Source organism: Pagrus major, chromosome 5, assembly GCF_040436345.1.
Source record: "Pagrus major chromosome 5, Pma_NU_1.0".
Classification (NCBI taxonomy): Eukaryota; Metazoa; Chordata; class Actinopteri; order Spariformes; family Sparidae; genus Pagrus; species Pagrus major.
The window spans coordinates 31,267,397-31,288,826 of record NC_133219.1 but is presented as its reverse complement, the minus strand read 5'-3'; the positions used below and the strand labels follow the sequence as shown (position 1 = coordinate 31,288,826).

Here is a 21,430-nt window from a genome sequence, read left to right as displayed (position 1 = left end):
GCCGCACAGGGAAAAAGATTTCACTTGTGAGCGGTCACAGGGCTCATTTAGAAACACCAGAACAAGACAGGCCTTCTCAACCCAGTCAGCTTCAGACGCCTTGAACGGTCTTTTTTACTCCACAACACAGAGAGGGGCTAATATGGAGACTGTATATTTGATCTTTCCATGCCAGTAATAACTGTTTGGATTCATCAAATGTGATACTCTGTTGATATTTTACTGAGCTGCTCGCTTTGCAAGAGAAGCTTCAAAACAATTTGACATTATATCACTCAAAGTGTTAGTCCACTGCATCTCAATTTCGACTGTTTACTCAAAGGCTGTGTATTTTTGCCTTCAATTTCATCAGTATGTTTAGTCAAGGGAAGCCATAGCGTTGAGCCTTCATTAGCTGTAGAAGCCATTGATCACCTCTGATTAAAAGTTAGGAGAATATCGAGCAGCCAGTCGATTCTGAATTACTTTAAAAGTCACGGCTTTTGATCATGTTAAAGCATAAGCCCTCTTTACCGCAAGCAGTAACATGTCTCCCCTCGTTTCTCTTCTTCTTCTTGCAGACACCTTTGTGGCGCTGAACGGTAAGTATCCCACATATACTGTAGAGGCAATCAAATAAAAGACAGGAGCTGCATTTCATCTCCCTTGACTTTAACTTCAGCCACACCTCTTCGTCTAGTCAATCAATCATTCCCTCTCAAGGAAATGAAAACTCCTCCCACATGCGTAAAGACGGGTTATTAATGACTCGAGGTTTTAACTGAATTCATTTCATCCCTTTTTCTTTTTTTTTGTTTTTGATAGACAATCCTTCCAGTTACGAAGGTAATGAAACATTACAGCACGGTCGGTCAATTTCACCCCTCGTAGTATTTCCCCCTCGTACAGCCCCTTTTGGTGTTTAGAATAGAGGACGTAGAATTAGAAATCAGAAAATTAAAAGTCTTTGATGCTGATTCTGATTCTATTAGTTCCCCTCTCCCTCCTTGTCGCCCCTTCCTCTTTATCCCCTGCGCAATATCATCGATTAGCCCTGACCTTTGCTTCGCTAATTGGATGGATCTGGTTGTTGGTGGTTTAAAGCCTTGATGGTGAAGAAATGCCTCAGCGTGCACATTAAACAGGACATGTGTTGACAGAAGGGGAGAGACAGAGAGAGATTATAATGGTTTAGAGTAAGGAACGATCAGATATGTTTCTGCCAGCTGCCACCGTGAGCGTGCGCACTCCAAAAGGCTAATGTAAACATGCACAGAAATACATGCAAGCTCATTTTCAGAGCTGCAAACATTCTCCTAATCGCACGGCATAAAAACCCCATCACACTTCACTGCCGGCTGATAACATTTTCATCGATCAAGTCTCTTTAAAGAATGATAAACAGATGTGATTAGCCCGCAGCAAAGTCACTCTCATCCTCCACCTATGCTCACATCCACCTTATTTTTATCTAATCTGAGGGCGCATTTAGTTTGGTTTTCAGTGGATCTCTTTTTCTCTCTCTCACACACACACACACACACACACCCATACCTCGCAGCTGCCAGATCAAAACAGTCAGATCCATACAGAATGACAAGAATAGATATTTTGAAGTCCTTCCAGAAAGCCCATCCCTCCCTCACTCTCTCTTTCCATCACCCCTGTGGCTGTACCCCCACTGTGATTCTCCCTCCTTTTGGACATCCAGGGTCAGAAAAAGCGTCTGTGTTTGGTGTGCACCCCTATAGTGCTGAATATGCTCCCACAGGCTTGGCTGTGTGTCTCCAGGCACACACGCACACACGCAAACACACACAGACAACACCCAGTTTACAACCCCCCCCCAAACAAAGTCTCAGCCGTTGCCCCTCCGCCTATCTGTCAGTGGTTGATATGGATTTGAAGATAAATAAATGCCCCCTCTCCATTCTCTTCTCCTCTACTCCAGACTAGACATCCTCGCCTAGCTTTTAATCTGTAGAAAGAGAGGGATGTGCATCCGTCGGCAGTTTAGGGCTTTTTCTCCCCCCCTCCGCCTTGATCCGCGGAGGAGCTCTGAGGCTCCAAGCTCTCTCTCTATGTGTGTCATCTGCCTGAATTGCACTTCCCCTGGCGGTGGGGGAATGAATTATAAAATAGGCCTGTCACACTAATCTCTCAGCCTTGGGCCAATAGTTAAATAAATCATTTTAATGATTGCCACGCCACACGGAGGAGGAGGAGGACGAGGAGGAGGCTCTGGGTGGTGTTGTGTGCGGGTGTCTGTTGTGCGTATAGTCTACCAGCAGCATCAACGTTAGTCCCCTGGAATGCCTTCCCCCCCATCTTCAAACATAAGCATAAACACATATTGAAGAGGCTGTCGCACATCTGCAAACACACACACACACACACACACACACACACTGCTCTCACCTCCTCTGTGGAGGGAGCGTGTCAAAATGGGAATCGGGGGTTGAGCTCCACAGAAGTGTTGTCACTCTTCATTGCGGGTGGATTTTTTTTTTCTTTTTAAATACCTTACATTAAATACAATATATAGCTCGTGCAAAATTGTGTAGGGTGGCTTAAGTGTTAGCATGTGGGATGGTAATGTGATTAGCATGGTTCAAAAATAAACAGTTCGACAAAGCTTATGCACAAGTGCCGCTTATGAAAGAAAATGAGAAAACTGAGAGAGGCGGGTTGCAGGAAAACACTCAGATTGTTTGAGAGACGTGCGGTGATAGACAGAGATCTATCATCCACAGATGAAGGAGTACTTTGTTGCTATTGTCACGTAACGACAGAGAGACACCCTGTGTGTGCTATTCTCGCCAAAGTCTCACGAATATTGTCACTTTCCCGCTATGTTGTGATACCCTCTTAACCTGTTGGCCACTAGTTCATTTCGCCATGAAGGAATTTAATTACAGGGAGGAGTAAGATCAGAGAAAATTCATTAACGCTTAATGACATATTTCTGATGATTGATCTAGCCACGTTGCTGAGGGCCTTGCTAAATAAAGATTACCGGCGGTGCAGATATGAAACATTTGTGCGATCTTTGGTTTAAAATGAAGAAAGGAGGGAAAAGTGGGAAGAAGAGGAGAGACAGAAGCTGAGAGGAAGGAAGAGAAGAGGGGTCGTAAGGAGATGAGGGAATTAGACAACAAAGCAGAGGACAGAAGAAACAGACATTTGGCCCATTTTTAGATATTCAGTTAAAGGTGCACTATGAAGAAGAAAGATCTTCATTGATTGATTTTTTTATTCCTGAACAAACTAAATAAATAAACTATCTTTGATTTCATGACGGAATAAACTGAATAAACAAACTGACCTTTAAGGAAAGCACAATTTCGTATTGTTTTACTCAAAAAGTGACAAAAATTATCTATAAAATATCAAAACAGTTGCTGATTTAAAACATTTTATGAGTTAAAGTGGAAGAAGTGAACGGTGCACATCAAAATGAATTGTACTTTGCTTGAAAAGTTGGATTAAAAGTAACGGGGAGCTCGAGAAAAGGTAGCGGGGAAGCACGTTAACAGAGTTAAAAGCGCTTTAGAGTTGAAGAAAAAGTTGCCGGCAGACTCGACAGGAACGATGGAAAGAAAGTTTGTCTCTTGTCCTTCATATCAAAGGTAGGCACCCTATGGTGAGTGTGGAGGAATACGATTGTGCTCTGCTCTGCTCTGACAGGCCCGACGGAGCTTTGACATGTCAGTCAGAACAGAAGGGGGGAAAGAGTGAGAAAAGACAGAGAGAGGCTGAGAGTGACAGAAAAAAAGAAAGGACACGTCTATCCTGAGAAACACACACACACACACACGTTTGCTAATGAGTTGCCCCTGGTCGCAAGGGAGAAACACTTTGTTGCCTCACACAGCCCAGCAGCTGTCCTTGTGTGTGAGAGTATCTGTGTCTGTGTGTATCCCTCAAAGAAGAAATAGATGTCTATGTGTGTGTGTGTGTGTGTGTGTGTGTGTGTGCGTGCGCACCCCTGCTGGCCCGTGCTCACATGCACTGAAGCCTGTCTCCCTGTCTGCCCCCGAGCCACAGTTAACCTGTGTTGTGTCCGGCAGGCCACCATCACCGCCACCATCACCACACCCTCTCACTCCCCACCTCGGCCCTACCCGAGGCCGCCGAGGGCCCCCTGGGGCGGGGCCGCATGGTGGAGCGGAAGGACCCCCCCATGAGCTCAGACAAAGGGGAGGACCCCTACGTAGCCGTGCCCTCTCAGACTCAGCCCGAAGCCAATGGTAAGCCTTGGAACACAACAGTGAGCAGTCGATCTGGTCCATTGTCACCTGTGGCAAGGGAGGGGGGGGGAGGGGAGGGAGGACAGGGGGAGGGAGGGGTTTGTGTAATTGAGATTTACGGCTGCCTTGCTGCTTCCAGCTGAACGAGGTGTGGAGATAGTGGATCACTTTCTCTCTAGGGGACAAATTGCCTCAAACTGTGCACGTAAACCCCCCGCAGTAGCAAACACACCTACAAGCCACATACATATGCAGACACATACACGCTCTGTGCTCATTGAGACACATGTACACACACACAGACACTCATGCGCACACTCTGTACGATGGATTTATTATCCACGGACCGTAATGTCCCACAGGAGATGTAATATCCAGACCATTACACTCTGAAAAGGAAGATGGCGATGTATTTATTTCCTGGAGAAGATGGCCCGGTCCCCGGCTCTGTCATGCTTTGCGACACAGTGACATGACATTGAACGCCCTTTTCTCCTGTGTTAACAACCTGCCTAATGCTGTACCGCCTCAAGGACGGCTCGCTGGATAAATGAGATGGTGAGAAAAAGGAGAGAAGGGAAGGAGACGAGAGGGACGACACACACATAGGTGGGGTGGAAGAGAAAAAAAGGTCACCGCAGTGCTGCTGATCCTCGTTTTGTCCCTTAATAAAACAGATTGGCCTATTATATGATTATATGTCCCTGCTACATTCCATAGTTCATGCTATTAAATGCATGGCCTTGAGGAGATATTGATTATTAATAATGGTGAGACATCATGAGTGCCAGCATAGGAGGGACTTTCTATAAACATGTTGTATATAAAGGAAGAGACAGATAAACAGAGCAGCAAACAAAAGAACTGAAGTTGCTATAGAAAATGAATGTGCTGCAGCTGAAGTAGCCTTGTTGATGCCTCTTATTTATTAACATCACATTTGAATCACTGTGTCAAGCCTTCATTTTTCTGAAAAGGCCATTTGACATTGACGTCTCCAGAATTCACTTTTCCATCTGATTAAAAAAGTATTCTGTCTGTTGCAGCGTAAAAAAGATTGAAGTTGTGCCTCTTTTTGACATCACATCTTGTGACAGAGATTTTAAAAAATGGTGTAAACCCACCCTGCCATCAACCATTGGCTTGTGTACTACTGTTTTGAAGCCTTGAGTTTGGCAGTGAATCACCATTTTGGATTTTTGGAGCCAGAAGTGACTATTTTTGGACGAGAGGGCGAAGCTAGCACACCCTCAAACATTCCCCTTTTTATCATCTATTTTACTCTAAATGGGACCATTATTTATATATTTAACTTCATGCTGTATTAAAGAAGACTTGAAACAAACAATTGAGACCATAAAATCATATGGAAACTTTTACAAAGGTAGAAGCATTATTATTTTCTCATAAGCTTACATACAATTTGACTTGTTTTTGATACCAGTGTAGTCGCACCCTTCTGGACATCAGAAAGACTGCAGGTTTAAGGCACTAAGGCGCTTCACTTTTTGGAGCCATAAATGCTGCTCACATTTTATACATTCGATAGTTGCCGGGTTAGAAATCTTTTTTATGCTGCAACAGGTGTAATATTTTTTGATCCAGATTGTTTGAGGAGTCTTTGAAGAGGATTTTAGAAGGTAAGCTCAACAGTTATATAACGTTTGTAGCATCAGATATGTAATGATTTTACTCGACTGCAGTGTTAATACACAAGAGGCACAAACTGGGGCTAGCTATAAACCCACCGTCTCCCATAATTACAAACACTGAAATGAAGTCGTTGTGTGTTGTCGCGACACATCCTCCAGTAGCTCCTGTCTGTGGAATAAACAGAGGCAGTGACTGCAGCATGTCAGCTGGAAGCAGAAAGGCACCAGTAGATAGATCCAAGCACAATGGTGGCAGAGACTTCAGACAGCATGCCTACAGCCAGCATCACAACATGCTGTCGCTCCCCTTGTTGCCTTTACCTGAGCAGGAGTGATATTACACGGTCCTCACGAGGGAGGCTGTACTTTGAGAATCACACAGAACAAAAGCCAAAAGCTGACGTGCATTCATAAAACTTTCAGGAATCTTAGTTCTCATTTTTTGGGCGGGGGGAACGCTCCATTCTCAGGTAACGGCAACAGGGCTTCACATTTCAAAACAATGCTTCCTGCTGTTTTTTCTGTATGATCATTATTGTTATTATAATTTCTATAAGACACCTTTGCAGCTTGTTTCAGTATTCATCAGTTCTATTTTCAATTTCAGCTCAACAGTCTTTTCTTTTTTCCTTTTCTATACAATCTGATGAGATTTGTTTGATTTTCGTGTGTTGGTTTCTTGTGAGCGGTTCTTGATATTTTGCATGGCTTGGTCTGTTTTTTCTTCTTTTTTTTTTGCTATTTATATATTTGCCTTTTTTCCTGCCTTGATTGCTTTGATGGTATTAGGCACAGTTTTGCCTCCATGCAGCTTAATGCTTTTCAGCATGGCAAATTGAGCACCACAGTCAACAGTATTCATTTCCCGCTCCACCCATCCTGCCTCCTCTTCCTTCCTGTCGCCCTCAGTGTTTCTGGCTTCAGGTGTCAACTGTACTGTGAAAACTTAGCCAAAGTGCGTGTGTGAAAGTGAAAATGGAATCGATATATGAGAAATGATTACGGAGTCAGAAACTAAGTAAATGAGTCATTTTATCTCCATTTTAATGCTTCAGAGATAAATCCATGCAGCCCATTTTACAGAAGAGCTGAGGGATAACCATTTTAACCACGCCATCAATCTCTCAAATTAAGTAAAAAAAAGTTTCTGCTTGAGTGAAAAATGCATTAGCTCGTATCCAAAGTCGTTTGCAAGCTTGTTTGTGATTTAAAAGAAATTACAATTACTCTCCAACTTTTTTCATTTGCAGTGGAGACATGGTGGAATCTTATCTGCTAATGAATATTACAGTGCTGCCAATATGTATTAGCCCGACACCACCAGAGTAATTAGAAATGCTGCAAAGTGATGAGCATTCACACGCTGATGATATTTAGCACCCAACAGCATCATTATCTGACATTCCAGCGGGGCCGTCGCTGTCACCAGGTGGCCGCCCGCGTTTCACAGTACATTTGAGCACGGTGTTTGTCTTGTCTGTATGTCTTTCCGGGCCTCATCTGTCTCTGTTATATTTTCCTTCCCCTACCGTACACCTCTCCCTTTCACCTCCCATCGCTCACCCTGCCCCCCCACCCCCGAACACCACCAGCCCTGCCACTCTCCACCATCTGCTGCCATTGTGATCAGTCTCCCTTCCACAGGACCTCTCATCTGACTGGGATGGCATGTTCCAAGGCTATACCTTACCTAGTGCAAATGAATTCCTGAACCAATTTATGGAGCCTCCTCCCCCAATGCCCCTCCCCCCCGCCTCTCTCTGTCTCTCCTCCATCTCTGCACCTCCTCCTCCTCCTCCTCCTCGGCCTCTCCCCTTGTAGTCTGTCTCTTCTCCAACTGGAGTCATATCTCTTCCCCTGTCTGCAGGAATGAATCCATGCCCTGCTCCCCCCCCCTCCACCCCTGCTCTCTCTCCTCCCTCTACCTTTCCCTGTCTCTGTCAGGCTCAACTCTCCCCCCCTTCTTACATCCACCCTCCCCCAACTCGACCTGTAGCCACCGCTGTGTTGCTCCAATTTATGGGTTCATTACAGCAGCTATCCACGGTAGAAGGAGAAGGGGAGATGTGGAAGGAAAGAGGGATGGAGAGAGACAACGGGGGAAGAGACATGGGAAATGAGGGAGGTGGAGAGAAAAGGAACAGGCATGATAAAGATTTATTAAACAGAACAGGACTATAATGCAGCAGTGAAGGTTATAAAGGAGAGTTGGGAGATAGAAGGTAGATTGAACAAACAAATGGACGAAATGGGGGAAAAGAGAGGATATAAGCTGTAGTGAGATATTGCAGCTGCACAGAGTGAACAACAGTGTTTCTCTCTATCCCTCTCAGCCATTTGTTTTCATACTGGGCCACAATTTCAACCCTGAACACTCTGTATTTTTATGTCTAACCAGCTAACCCAACTAATCTCGGCTGAATCAGTGTGGGGCTGAATATAAAACATCTACAAGTGTGTCTGGTGCAATCTTGTCTTTTAAAAATTTTATAAGGAAAAAGTTCACTGGATAAAGTTCCGCTTCAAAAATAGTGATGAATACAAGGTATTTGTTGCCTATAATAAGAAAAATATAACAATCTGCCAGTGGTACAAGGGAAAATTGTCCCCAAATCTCACTGAAATGTTACTTTGTGTCTTAAATTAGGTGTAATAAGATATTTTGAGTAGAAATTAAACAAATATACTTGATAAGATTTTTAGTTTTTGCAGTGGATAATTAGGAAATGACTCACCTGAAACAGTTTTTTATCAATATAATGAGGTTGTTAATTGATGTATTTGGCAAACTCACTGAAATCATAAAATGATCATACTGATCATATCGGCAAATGTCCCCTGACAGGTTACTTTATTTATTTTCCTAGAATATCTCCTCACAGCATCAAACGCATAATTGAAGTCTTTTGAGGGTTATATTAAAGGACAAGTTCACCCAAAAATTAAACTTCAGTCACTATCCATTCACCCTAATGCTGATGAAAACATGTGAAGTTTCATAGTTCACAAAACATTTCTTGAGCTTCGCAGCAAAACAGCGTTGCAGCATTCTCCTAAACAAGTGAAGTGGTAACCATAAAGACAGCTTGTCTGGCATAATCCAAGACTCAATGTATGAAAAAATGTATTTGAAAAGACGTTATTTAAGCCCTTTTTCAAGCCAAAATCTTTACTGTAGCTGCTACGCTAAAAGCGCACACCTGGTCTGAAGTGGGTGCACGAGCTCGACCATGCGTTGAGGAATGACGTCTTTCCAGGAGCTTCGAGAGGCTTCGATTGCACCAGACGAACTCGAGGGAGCCATTTTTTAAATTATCTTTCAGTCCCCAGCTACAAGAACGCTGCAAACCTCATCAGAGGTCGAGCAGATAATGACTGACTTTCATTTTTGGGTGAAGTTATCCTTTAAGTTGGTCAAAACATTTGGCTAAGGTTAGGGAAAGAAAACAGTTTTGGTTAAAGATTGAAAAAGTCATGAAGCACTAGACAGGAAGTGTTTACTTTAACCTGAACCCATAGACACCTCTCTGACTGTGCCAATCAAAACTGAATTAATTAATTAATTCAACTACATGTTTATTATTTAGCTTGTAGTTTGCAGCAGTGTCGAACTGAATTGCAATGAATTTTAATGAGATGTGATTTAAATATTTCGTGCAATCTGGTACACCACACCCGCCCACTACAACCTTAAAAACTGAGAAATGAGTTTTCGTAGAAACTAGAATTCATGGCAGAGCTGTTGTATTGGATTACATTACAGGTGTACCTAATGAACTGGCTGATGAGTGTGTATGTAACATCGCCTACACTAGAAAAAATGAATGTAATCCAGGTAGCAATTACGCTTCTAACCAGAATGTAATTGGGAAAGCAAATTAGGTATTACATAAACGTCTGGTGTCTGGTGAAATGTTTTTTTTTTCTTTCCTCATACTCATTTCAATTCACAGGATGAGTTTCCACAAGTGTCAGCTGAGTGAAGAAGATGCAGTGTTTACATCTCGATAAACAGAAACTTGATGATATGTCTTCACCATTAGACGAGAGCCTCTGTAGTTTATTGAGCGATGTGATTTTCCTCCATTTCAGGATTTCATGGTAATACCAACTGTCTGACAGCTGCTCTGCAAGGGTTATTTTCAGCTGCAGGCAGCTCTCTCTGACACCTGTGTGCCAAGGTGGTGTGATAGAGGGAGAGTATGACCCCCGCTCTCATAGGAATACTTTTCTGTCATGTGGAAAAGTCACTTTCTGGAAGGAACATTTCACCATTGTTATTGGGGATGCTATGTCAATCATGACTTTTACCTGTAAAGTCCAATAGTGGCAGAGAAAATATAAATATAAATGTGTTTACAGCCAAATTCTGGTGTCAAACTTTCTAACAAAGCACAGTATCGCCTCGACCCCATCCAGCCACACACCCCTACAAGAGCAGAACTCTAACTTTTGATTTCTGGCAAATTTGCCAGCACAGTAACGCTTGTACTGTTAAAAAAAACCCCACAAAAATCCAACTTGTGTAGTTTGGAAGGGTCTGTTTAACCACTAATTCATCCCAGTATTAGCGCTGCAAACTAACCCAAAACAAACAACCAGTGCCAACTGGAACAAGAGAGCATTTAGTGGGGATTTCTCTTAAATGTGTCCAGTGTAAAACTATCACACATTACCTTTCAGCTGTATTTCTTCTACCACTAATGAGAAAAAAGAGGGATTTCTTGGTTGTCTGATAATGGAGACATCTCTCCTTTCAAATTACCCTCCCCTGGAGGTGAGCCGACAAGATGTAAGGTAATAGACGCTTTAGTTCAACGTGAACTCTGCTCACTGTCAGATGATGCATTTGGCTGCTGAAGTTTTCCAGGAGCCTGCGAGGGAAATTTAATGCTCGTAGTTTCATACTGTATGTCCTTGCAGGAGAATGATAGGATTTAGGTTAATCCTGTAAAAAAGAATGATAGGATTTAGGTTAAAAGTTGGTGAAGTGGTCCTTTAAGGCAGGACAGCTGCACTGTAGCAAAGAGGAAAAAACAGCAGAGTCATTTTTTGATTGGCTAATCCTTTAACTCGCATTCCTGTCATTATAACACCTTCAATATTGTACTAACAGCAGGGTTCTGGTTTAGTGTTTTTTAGTGGCCAAAGATTGTGATAGGCCTTTGTGAGGCAGATAAATTATTCGCAGCTCATTGTGAATCATAATCGAAACAGTGGACTGGATGTTTTCCCGGCGTTACGCACTTCCCGCACTGACGTCAAGCCATAAGCCATAATTTCCTCCACTGATTAGCTCATTGTTCTCTCAGACCTCTTTTGTTTTCTACACACATTTGCTGCTTACTTTTCCGTTTTTATGTTTTGGCTATGCTTTTCAGCAAGGACCTCTTGCCATTGCTGGTTCTTACAAAAAGCTTTGCTTTTGTCTTTTTGGCCATGAGAGACTGAATCTCATATCACAGCAGCTCATCCTTTTGTGCTTTTGAAGCTTGTCTAACCCACATTCAGCTGTCATTATTCTGCTTTGAACTGAATTTAAATGGCCACGTTCATGATGTCCATGAGTGAGCCGCGCATCGAGTAGATACAAGCTGGGCTTTTGTTCTCTGGTGGCACTACGTAGGGCCTTTTGTGTACTAAAACATTTTGGACTCATCATCTATGCCTGCATTTAAAACTGGATGAATTTCAACACATATCACACCACACTTAGCACTTCAGTCATCCATACAAAATCACAAGCTTGTCACACGTTTTCAGTAGTCAGAGCATATTAAATACACTTGAATGGGTCACCCTTTATATAACAGTGACTCCACAGGATTGATAAGTAATTAACAGGAGTTCACATTAAAGAAAAAAGAGTTCAAACTGCAGTTTCCGCTATAGAAAAATAGTCTGCAGTCAACCTGTGCTGTCAGGGATATCAGTGACATTCAGAAATAATTGGATTAATTGTTTTTGCTGCGTTATTCATGCTGGGCAGTGCTTTTTTAACAAGTCAATCACTCATGAATACAAACAGTAGAAGCGTCAATTTAAGGCATCAAACACCTGGTGAAAAATGTTCCCAGGGATGTGTAATTTAGCCTGATTTCCTGTGAGTATTAAATTGTACAGTTTGTATGCAGGGAGGTGGATAGGTTAGTACATCAGTGTTAATACCTGAGGTGCAGAACGATATAATTAAGGGTTTAATTATATCTTAACTGGCTCATCAGTATGCCGCGCGCCAACTCGCGATTGTCTGATGAATGCTTTAATATTGAATAACACCATTAATGCAAGTGCCTCTCGAATATAAACATACACAAGACTTAATGGGATTATACCCGAACAGGAGATTAAATAGAATTTAATGAATTGCTGTCATCATCTAAACAGCAATGTCCTTTTTAAGAGGTGACAACAAGCGAGTCCCTGAAAGCAAATAAGAAGTTTCTAAAGCTCTCGTGACGGCAGAGGCGCTGAACAGCTTCTGCTCCTCATCCTTCATCTTCTCTTCCTCTCCATTAGTCGACAAGGTCCTCTGTTCCGACTTTCAACAAGTGACACGTCAAAGAGTGCAGTCAAGTCTGATTAAGATTTTTATCATTTCGCAGACGCCGTCTTTGTGCAGCGGCCTGGAGTCAGAGGTGAGAGCCCTCTCCGTAACCTCCCTGTGATGTTTAACTACCTTTGAAGTTTCCCCAACACCAACACAAAGAGCAGCTCTGTGGGCTTAAGTCAGTTGGTGCTTCTGAAGAGATTAAAAAGAGAGTAAGAGCGTCTATGTGTGTCAGACAGACAGAAAGAGAGCATTCACAAGTTCCAGTCACAGCAGATTACAATGTTTCTGATTTACAAGTCAGTGTTGCCGACCCAGGCTGTTTTGACAGCGAGCAATATCTGAGTATCTGAGATATGTGTTTAATATCTGAATGTTGAGGCCCGAGGCGGTGTGAAATTCAAATCAATTCAGCTGCCGAGAGAAGTGTTGAACTGCAGGAAGCCTTGTGAGGCATTCCGGGGGCACGGCAAGAGTTGAAACCAGAAGATTATAAGTCACTGTATAGTCAGAGCCCGAACAAGATGAGACTAAAGTAGAAAATCTGCGGGTTTTAGCAACACTTTGATACTTTTTCAAGGTCGCGTTGTGAAAGTTTTGAAAAGTTTTTGCCAAGATCGCAGAGAGGCCTTGAAAAAATGAGCTGCGGAGCCACCTTCATTCAAAACCCCGAAAGTCCTCTGATCCGACGGAGACACCTCCTGTGTCCTCTGTGGCTACTTCCATTCTCTTTGATGTCAGGATGAGAAACAATTCCTCACATGAAAGATGAAAAAAGTCTTCAAAGTTTCCTCTCTTTCTCTTTCTTTCCCTGTTTTACCCGAGGCCTTGGGCTAAGTACACACACCGAACGGGAGGAGCGTGTGAGTTAAAGAGACGTTAGTGATGGATGGAAGGAGAGAAAACCTGAGAAGAAGAATGAAAAGAGTTGTACAGGAAGAACCCGCAGTGTGAGGTCAAATAGGGCTCTAACCTCGGCTCCCGCACCAGAAATAGAAGATCTGGCACCGCAGTTCACCAGAATGGACGCTCGTTTGGCTCCGCTTCACTCCTCCTTTGTTATTCATGTGAAATTCAAATCCCTGGCTGGAGAAAGTTAACCTTTAGCACCAATAAATTCACTGTCATGAAAATTCATTACAGTTTTGACTGGCTCTTTCAGCATGTAAGCACCGTAGAGAGGGATAGATGAACGTATTTACATTTAACAAAGATTATAGAGGAAAAACAAGAGATCTGCCAGGGTATTTGTTTATTCTTGTACTTGAATTTTCTTAGACAAGTGGGAGCTTTTCAGGTCTCTTCTCCTCAGTTGAAGCGACGTTCCTCTTCCTTTTCTTCTTTGTTCGCAGAAACCCTTAACCCAGCAGTTCTCACCTGTCACCATTGTCGCTTCTGCCACAGGGTGATAACTCACAAAGACCACGAGGTTATAATTACAGCCTTCCCACTTTCCACTGAATAGGACACTTACCACATGAGAGCTGAACAGTGTGAAAGAAAACACTGCGAAACAAGAAGAAAGTCAGAGAAGTGATTCATTGTTTCTGTGAGTGAAGGAGAGAAGTAGCAACAAAAGATCTAAGTAAGGGCAGAAGAAAGTCAAAGATAGCGGCGAGGAGAAGTGTCTTTCTTGTTCGCAGATGTTGCAGTACGAGATGGGAAGCAGATGTTTCGTCAGGCGGGCGGGCCATTTGGTCACACGAGTCCACAGCATAACACATGTCAAACCCTAATGCTTCGCCGCAGATAACACTCATCACTTCTCGTGCTATCTACACAGCAGGGCACGTCCTTGATAAGAAACCAGAAAAGACGCTTTTAACCTTTTGTTTGACGCTAAATGAGGCACGGCCGAGCTGCATCTTGTCAGCACTCTATTAAGGAGAAAAGTGAAGTCTGTTTTAACAATAAATGAGGAATGATCTGAGCTTTTTTTTTTCCTTATCCAGGTTGAGCTTTAAAGTTAACGCAGAGACTCGCTTTATTTCGTCTGGGATGACAGATTCAAAGTGGTGTTTTTGGACTAATGAAGTATGACTGCAGCGAGCGAGGATTATGGATGTTAGTTTAAGAGAGTCTGGATTACGGTTCCACGAGAACAGATTACCATGTTGTTTCTGTGTCTGCGTTATGTCTCGCTGAGGTGACGCAGAAAGAAGATATTCTCAGAGTACGTCCTAGGTGAGAGGAGCTGGAAAGCCTAAACGTGACTACCCGGCCCCTTCAGGATTTTACAGATTTATTGCAAACTTACGCTTCAGTTTGAGGCGTCTTATTTTGGTAAATTACAGAGCAAATTGAAACACTGCTATGATGAAGCGCAAGAGATGAGAAGTTATTTGTGGGAAAAGACCAAATTGCAACAGTATGCTTGTTTTGATCACCGTCTGTTGTTGAATTTTGATGTCTGCAGCTCATACTAATGCATTTTTAGTCACGTTCCCAACTGCTAATGCACAGTAGCTGTTGTGTTTAAATATATTAAATCTTCTTTAGGTATTTACAGTATCTTATGTTTCTTTTCAGAATATACTTTGCTTTTAATAGGAAGAGACGAGACAAACGAGGCAAACTAAAGCACAAGATTCAAAAAATGCAAATCTTTTGCAAGTGAAACAAAAAGAGAGACAGTCAGCCATTTTCAGCCATTCTTTCCACTCTTATGTAAATTCCTCGTGAATGAAACTGTCTGCGATTTCTAAAAGCTGTTATACAAACCATATCACCCACACAGTGCTCATTTTAGCACATATATTCACTGTAAACACACAGGAGCACAGGAGAGACGCACACTGGCATGATAGATTATGTGAGCTGGATTCCATTCATACAGGTTCATACATATCAGGTTGTTGTATCACTCAGAGTGACTGAGAGCTTCCATCTTTTTTACATTCTCCAGGTTTTTATGACCTCCTCGGGACACAAACAGCGCGCACAGCGAGCTTCGAGGATCTTCCACCTGTATGAGCTGTACAGTGAATAATATATACCATCACGGTGTGACACAATGAGCACAGTGCACACGTGTAACTGAGTCACGTTATCAAGACCAGCGGTGCTCTGTGGGAGCTTTTTACGTGATAGAGCACACCTGCCTAATCCTCTGTCTGTGGTAACTGATCTGTGTTGGCTGCAGGTCATGTGAGAACACATTATAAATCTCTCTGCTGTGGACTGGTGTGTTTAACCCAAGGAGCAGAGTGCTGCATTAGATGTCTACATTCATCAACAGGCTGAAGGTTATCATCCGTGTGTGTGTGCGTGTTTGGGGTGGGGTGTCCACACATGTGTGTACGTGTGTGCAGATTATTGCTGACCCCATTTTATCACCCACAACCTGCTGCTCCCACACTCCCACCGCCAGAATCCTCCATAGCTGCTTTTATTGAATTATCTTTTATTTGGCTGTATCGCAGCGCGTCTTTGCCAGTCTTTGAAAGTGCCGCTTTCATAAGACATCGATGACACAGCTCATTGGATTTAGCGCCTAATCAGAGGCTTTTTAATGTATTCTCTGTGATTCATGAGATTGGATCCATTTATGAAGATTTATGAAAAGTCTCCCATTTGCATCTATGTGAAGAAAGGGTTCGGATATTTCAGGCTCCTTTATCTGCGCTCATATCTTTTTTTCATTTCAGCGGAGGGGTTTATCTGGGATTTAAAATGTGAATCATAATCACCCCTCCAAAACACATTCTCAGTCTAAGATTGGATTTTCTGGAAATATTGAATGTTGCTACTTCAAGCAACCATTTGTGCCTGTACTGAATAGGTGTTCCTTATGATGGGATAAACACTGGCTTCATTTGCATGTTTTTCATGAAATGAATTAAAACAACTAATCTTTTTTACCACGAAAATATATTTCAATTATTGAAATTCTATATCCTTTTTTTTTTTTTTTGGTTAGTCTTATAATAAGCATCTTTCCCTACAGCTGTTTTTCTTAGAAACAAAGAAACAAGTTCCCAGCAGCAGCAGCAGCAGCAGCAGCAGCAGTGTCATCTCTCTTTTCTTTTGTCTGAATGTCATCTCCACGTCTCTCTGCAGGTGTGATCCGCGAGAGCTACCAGAAGGGTCGTGACCAGCTAGTTCCTGTGACCTTGTTGGCCATCGCTGTCATCCTGGCCTTTGCCATGGGCGCCATCTTCTCTGGCATCATCGTCTACTGCGTCTGTGACCACCGCCGGCGGGACATTGACCTGACAGGCCGCAAGGAAAAGGACAGCCACCACCTCCACTCCCGCCGGGGATCCATGAACAGTGTGACCAAGCTGACGGGCCTGTTTGAGACGCAGGCCAAAGATGGTCGGCCCGAGGCGATCCTCACCCCTTTGATGCACAATGGGAGACTCACACCAAATGGGAAGATGCTGATAAAAGCAGACCAGCACCACCTGGACCTTGCTGCTCTGCCAACGCCTGAATCCACCCCCATGCAGCCGCGGCGTAAGCCCAGCCGGGGCAGCCGGGAGTGGGAGCGGAACCAGAACCTCATCAATGCCTGCACCAAGGACATGCCACCGATGGGCTCCCCTGTTATCTCAGACCTGCCCCTGAGGGCCTCACCGGGGCACATTCCCAGCGTGGTAGTCCTGCCTCTGCCACAGCATCAGCACCAGCTGCAGCCTCATCTGCAGCAGCATCAGCAGTCATACCAGCATGAGTACGTGGAGCAGCCCCACCACAGTGACCTCAGCATGGGCCACGGTGTCATGGACGACCAGGGGGCCACTCTGGAGTACAAGACAGTCAAGAGCCCCTGTCACAACCTCACCATGGTGGATCCAGATGGGGTGCTGCCGCCACGTGTGCCCCAACGAGAGGCCTCTCTCACTATCCCTCCAGCTGTCCCACAGATGGGCAAACGTCTGGAGGTCCACTCGTCAGTCTACGGGCTCCGGAAAGGATCGGCTTCCGGTGCTTGCGGATCCTCCGCCCTAAAGAAACACAACACCAACTCCTCTAACTCCTCCCATTTGGCGAGACATCACAGCTTCAACCGCGTGGAGACTCCGCCCCCTGCACCACAGAGGGTGGACTCCATACAAATGACAGCACAGGGCATATCTCTGTCACGGCAGCCTGGAATGAGCTCCTATGGTTCACTGCCTCGAACGGGCATCAAATATCTCAAGCCTGATGTCCCCCCCAAACCCTCCGTAGTCTCACTCTCGACAAAAGTCAAGTCCAGTGACTCCTGCACATAGTCAGCTCGTTAGCCAGTCAGTCCAATGTGAACGGACAGTAGTGAAAGTTATTTTCTGAAAGAGAAAAAACAGGGAATACTGTACAACTTGCATCTCCTTTTAGTGTTTTTGTTTGTTTGTTTTTGGTGTACAGTACAGTGGAAAATGCAACACAGTTTTTTTAAGGAAACACTTTCTTTTTATATAAATATGTAAATATTATACAAATGGTTGTCGTCATTTGTTGCCGTCATCGAGCTCTTGCTCTGGCTGCCTCCCAGTTCCTCTGCAAACACACATGGGAACATGTGCTACTGAAACAGAAGAGGATGATGCTGTCCTGAATATTTCAACTAACGGCGCCCTGTAGCATCCAAGGCGGTGGCTCTTTTGTTTGTGGTGTCTTCGGCCACTGGGACTTGACTTTGATACTTTATCATGCTGGTAAAAGCACATAAGAAGACAGCACGGGGGATTTGGAGAATAATCGTTGTACAGTACCTTGAGGACTGGGAGATCTGAGCGAGCGAGCGAGCACTCAGAGGGACTGAGCTCGGACTGAAAGGACAGACAGCTGCCTGACTTCTGCGAGAAACTGTGAAAAGCCTCTCAGTGTTACAGCAATCAAGTCCTGCCTGGGTTTGACTGAAAGCCGGGACCAGAGGAACCTTCTACTGTACTGGTTACTGAATAACACATGACTGTTAATACTAATAGCTTGTTGTATTTATTTTTATGAAGTGCTTTTGAAAAAAAAAAAAGACTGACTTTCTAGGCTCAGAGAGAGAGAGGACAGAGAAGAGATCTTTTAATATTAATTAATCAAGTGTGAGAAAAAAAAAACGTATTTAAAGTCATTAAACTGGAGCCCGTAGAACTTTTCTTGATGACTAAAGGTCCACTAGGTCTTACTGTGTGCTCAGTGGGACCAGCAGCTTGAGATATATGTGACCTCTATGAAGAGGAGGAGATATTTATTTAAACTGTGCCAGACAGGGACTTTTAACTTCATGGACCAGAATTTCCATTGTTTTAGACCAATCATAAAAAAAAAAGACTTACTGAATCTCACCCTTTCACTCCTCCAATGAGCATAACCCCCCTTCCAATCAGCACTGTGGTTTTGTGTGAGTCAGTAACATTTGTCCTGATTGGTTGCTGGCTTACCGGTGCCATCGAAGCTCACTGTTGCATGTTGCAAATATAAGAGAAGCAGCTGCAGCAACAGTATCTGCATACACACACACACACACACACACACACACACACACATACAAAAAGAAGACGTTGCAAGCAAAACGGGGGCAAACCACGCCTCCATCTTGGGACCGTATCGTCTTTTCTCGACGAGCAGGTGAAAAAGAAAACTATAAAAACATCTGTATTGCCTGCTTCTTTTTCCACATGTAAATTTGTGCCTTACACCCTAAAGTAGTGACAATGTTTTCTTTACTAGCTGTTAACTTTGTCTCCTTGTAGTATTTTTTTTATTTTTCTTACGTCATGATATTTCCCTGGTTTGATAAAAATGCAATTAAAGAATGTAGGTGTTATTGTTGTAATTCTGGTCCCTAGACATAACACACTTACAGTCCAGAGGGATGTGAGGAAGGAGGATTTCTTCTTCTGTCTCTTTCACACACACACACACACACACAACACACACACGCACACACACACACGCACACACTCATCTTTGTGGTTCATTTCTGATTGTGCCATTAATGCGCTTAAAGCAACCCTTTATGTTGTGCTGGCAGTGTCGATGAAGACGTTGTGAGTGTTTTTTTGATTTTATATTTTATACAATTTAAACGTCCTGGTATTTGTTTTTACTTTTTTTTTTTTTTTTTTGCTGTCTTGGTTTGGAGTGGTGGTTGATTGACTGATTAACTGAGCAATTAACATTTGTTACTTGAGAAGGCCAATGTAGGTGTATCTCTCTGGTGCACTGCAATAATAAAAAATGCAACGTCAACTCTAGCAAAACGTACAGTATGAGATACACATAAGCACCCAGTGTACTAACACAGTCCTTGTGTGCATCGTAACACTCAAAGTCAGCAGGCAGTTGCATAAACAGGCTGGTTCCTGTGAAGCTGACATTTTAAAACAACAATATTAAAAACCTTATTTAACCCCTTTTTGTAAGAAAACACAGTTTGATAAAGTCTAGAGTTTTTATTTTGCTTCACTAACTCTCATGATCAAGGCCTTATGAATGGCGGAGAGTTTGACTAATCTGATCTCTTTTATTTGCTTTTTTACTTAAGGATTTTTATTGATCACCCCTCCCCCCCTCCAAACACTTAAATCAATGGAGCACTCCCTTAGTGTCGTATGTGTAGATAGGTAAAAGTTTTCTTGATATCAAGCAATTTTCTGTTTCTCAATGGAGGAAAGCCAACTATGTCTCAATCCACAGCTAATGTGAGGAGGACGTGTAGGATCTGTGACCAAACTAACGTGTGCGCGTAGATGCTCGCAGGGTTTGGTTGCAAATGACGAGGTCATGAGCGACAGGTGAGGTCGGGAAGAAGCTGCCACTTCAGATACAAGATCTGGGGTCGGTTGAGACAGAGAGATATGATCTTCAAAGTGCAAAAGGCCCAAGATTGGTCTGAAGGCGTATGTTTACTCCAGACTTTCAGAATACCACTGCTTTGTAGACTAGTTACTGGCCACTACAAGGCCCTGTTTACACCTTGAGGAGCGCATGAACCAGCAACTTTCCCTGATCTACAACTAAATATTTCTTGTCTGGAAATGTTCAGTTGTGCCGACTCCGTGTCCACACCGAATGTGAACAATAAAACATGTCGAGGTCAGAAGGTCGTTTTAGCTGTGGGTGCGTTTAAGATTCTGTAACATCCAGTACCGAGCGGGGTTTGAACCTTTTCAAGACTGGATTGGGTTTGACTGTGAAGGCTGCTGTGGACAGTGAGGTTCTTTGGTGTGTGCCTTTTTTGTCTCTCACCCTTGTTATAATACACTGCTATTAGATGCAAATCGACTCTCTTCTCAACTTCTCAACCTTTTGAACTTTGTAAGCTTGTAAGATATTGTGACGTCACAAAGTTTTTTGCCCTACTCTCTTCACTTCCTTAACATCTGATTCACAGCTTAATGTATGTTGTAAAGAAAAAAACTCTTTAATTTAATGCAAAATGTAATTAAAAAAAAAAAAAAGAAAATAAAATTCTTGTCATGAAGACTGTGATATGTCCTTGACTTCTTCACTTGTTTCTTTGCCTGAGGTGGTTATCGCTATACTAGGAACTGCTTTTATTGTTGAATTTTGAAAACCAAGCCGGAGTTTTTCCACCGGTTCTTTCTGAACGTTCTTTCAACTGAGAGAGAAAAATATTGTACTTGTATAACCTCAACTACAACCACCGCCAACCCCTCGAGATCTGAGAAACTTTTCTTCAGCATAAGATTCTGATACAAAGCACATCTAAGTGGATTAAAGTACTTTGAACTGAAGTGAAAATGGTTTCTTTAACTTCATATCTAATAAGTGAGGGTTTCTACGAGCAGAGGGAAGAGCCCTGCACTCTGTTACGCTATCGATCCTCTCGGTTAAATGAAGCAAACAATTTGATGGAGATCGGGGGCAGCTTTGTGTTGGCGGATTGGTACAGAATGCACTCTAAATCTCCCTTTAAACTATAATACATAATCGTCCACAGAGGCATTAGGAGTTCATAATTGTAGTGCAGGTTTGGGGTAAACCATTTAATCCCATATAGGAAATCAATAAACTCAAATATATTCTGAAGGCACTGGAGGGATTGCAGA

The 21,430-nt window shown here is 43.1% G+C and overlaps 1 protein-coding gene across 1 annotated transcript in view; it reads left to right on the top strand.

Moving 5' to 3' along the window:
* Window positions 1-20,823, top strand: part of sema6a (sema domain, transmembrane domain (TM), and cytoplasmic domain, (semaphorin) 6A) — a 67,913-nt gene extending 47,090 nt beyond the window's left edge. Inside the window, exons 16-18 of the mRNA XM_073467066.1 lie at window positions 561-581; window positions 4,050-4,229; window positions 16,491-20,823. Of these exons, the coding sequence (XP_073323167.1) occupies window positions 561-581; window positions 4,050-4,229; window positions 16,491-17,650 (1,361 nt within the window). The 3' untranslated portion in view covers window positions 17,651-20,823. The remainder of the gene's footprint in view (window positions 1-560; window positions 582-4,049; window positions 4,230-16,490) is intronic.
* The last annotated feature ends 607 nt before the right edge of the window (window positions 20,824-21,430 follow it).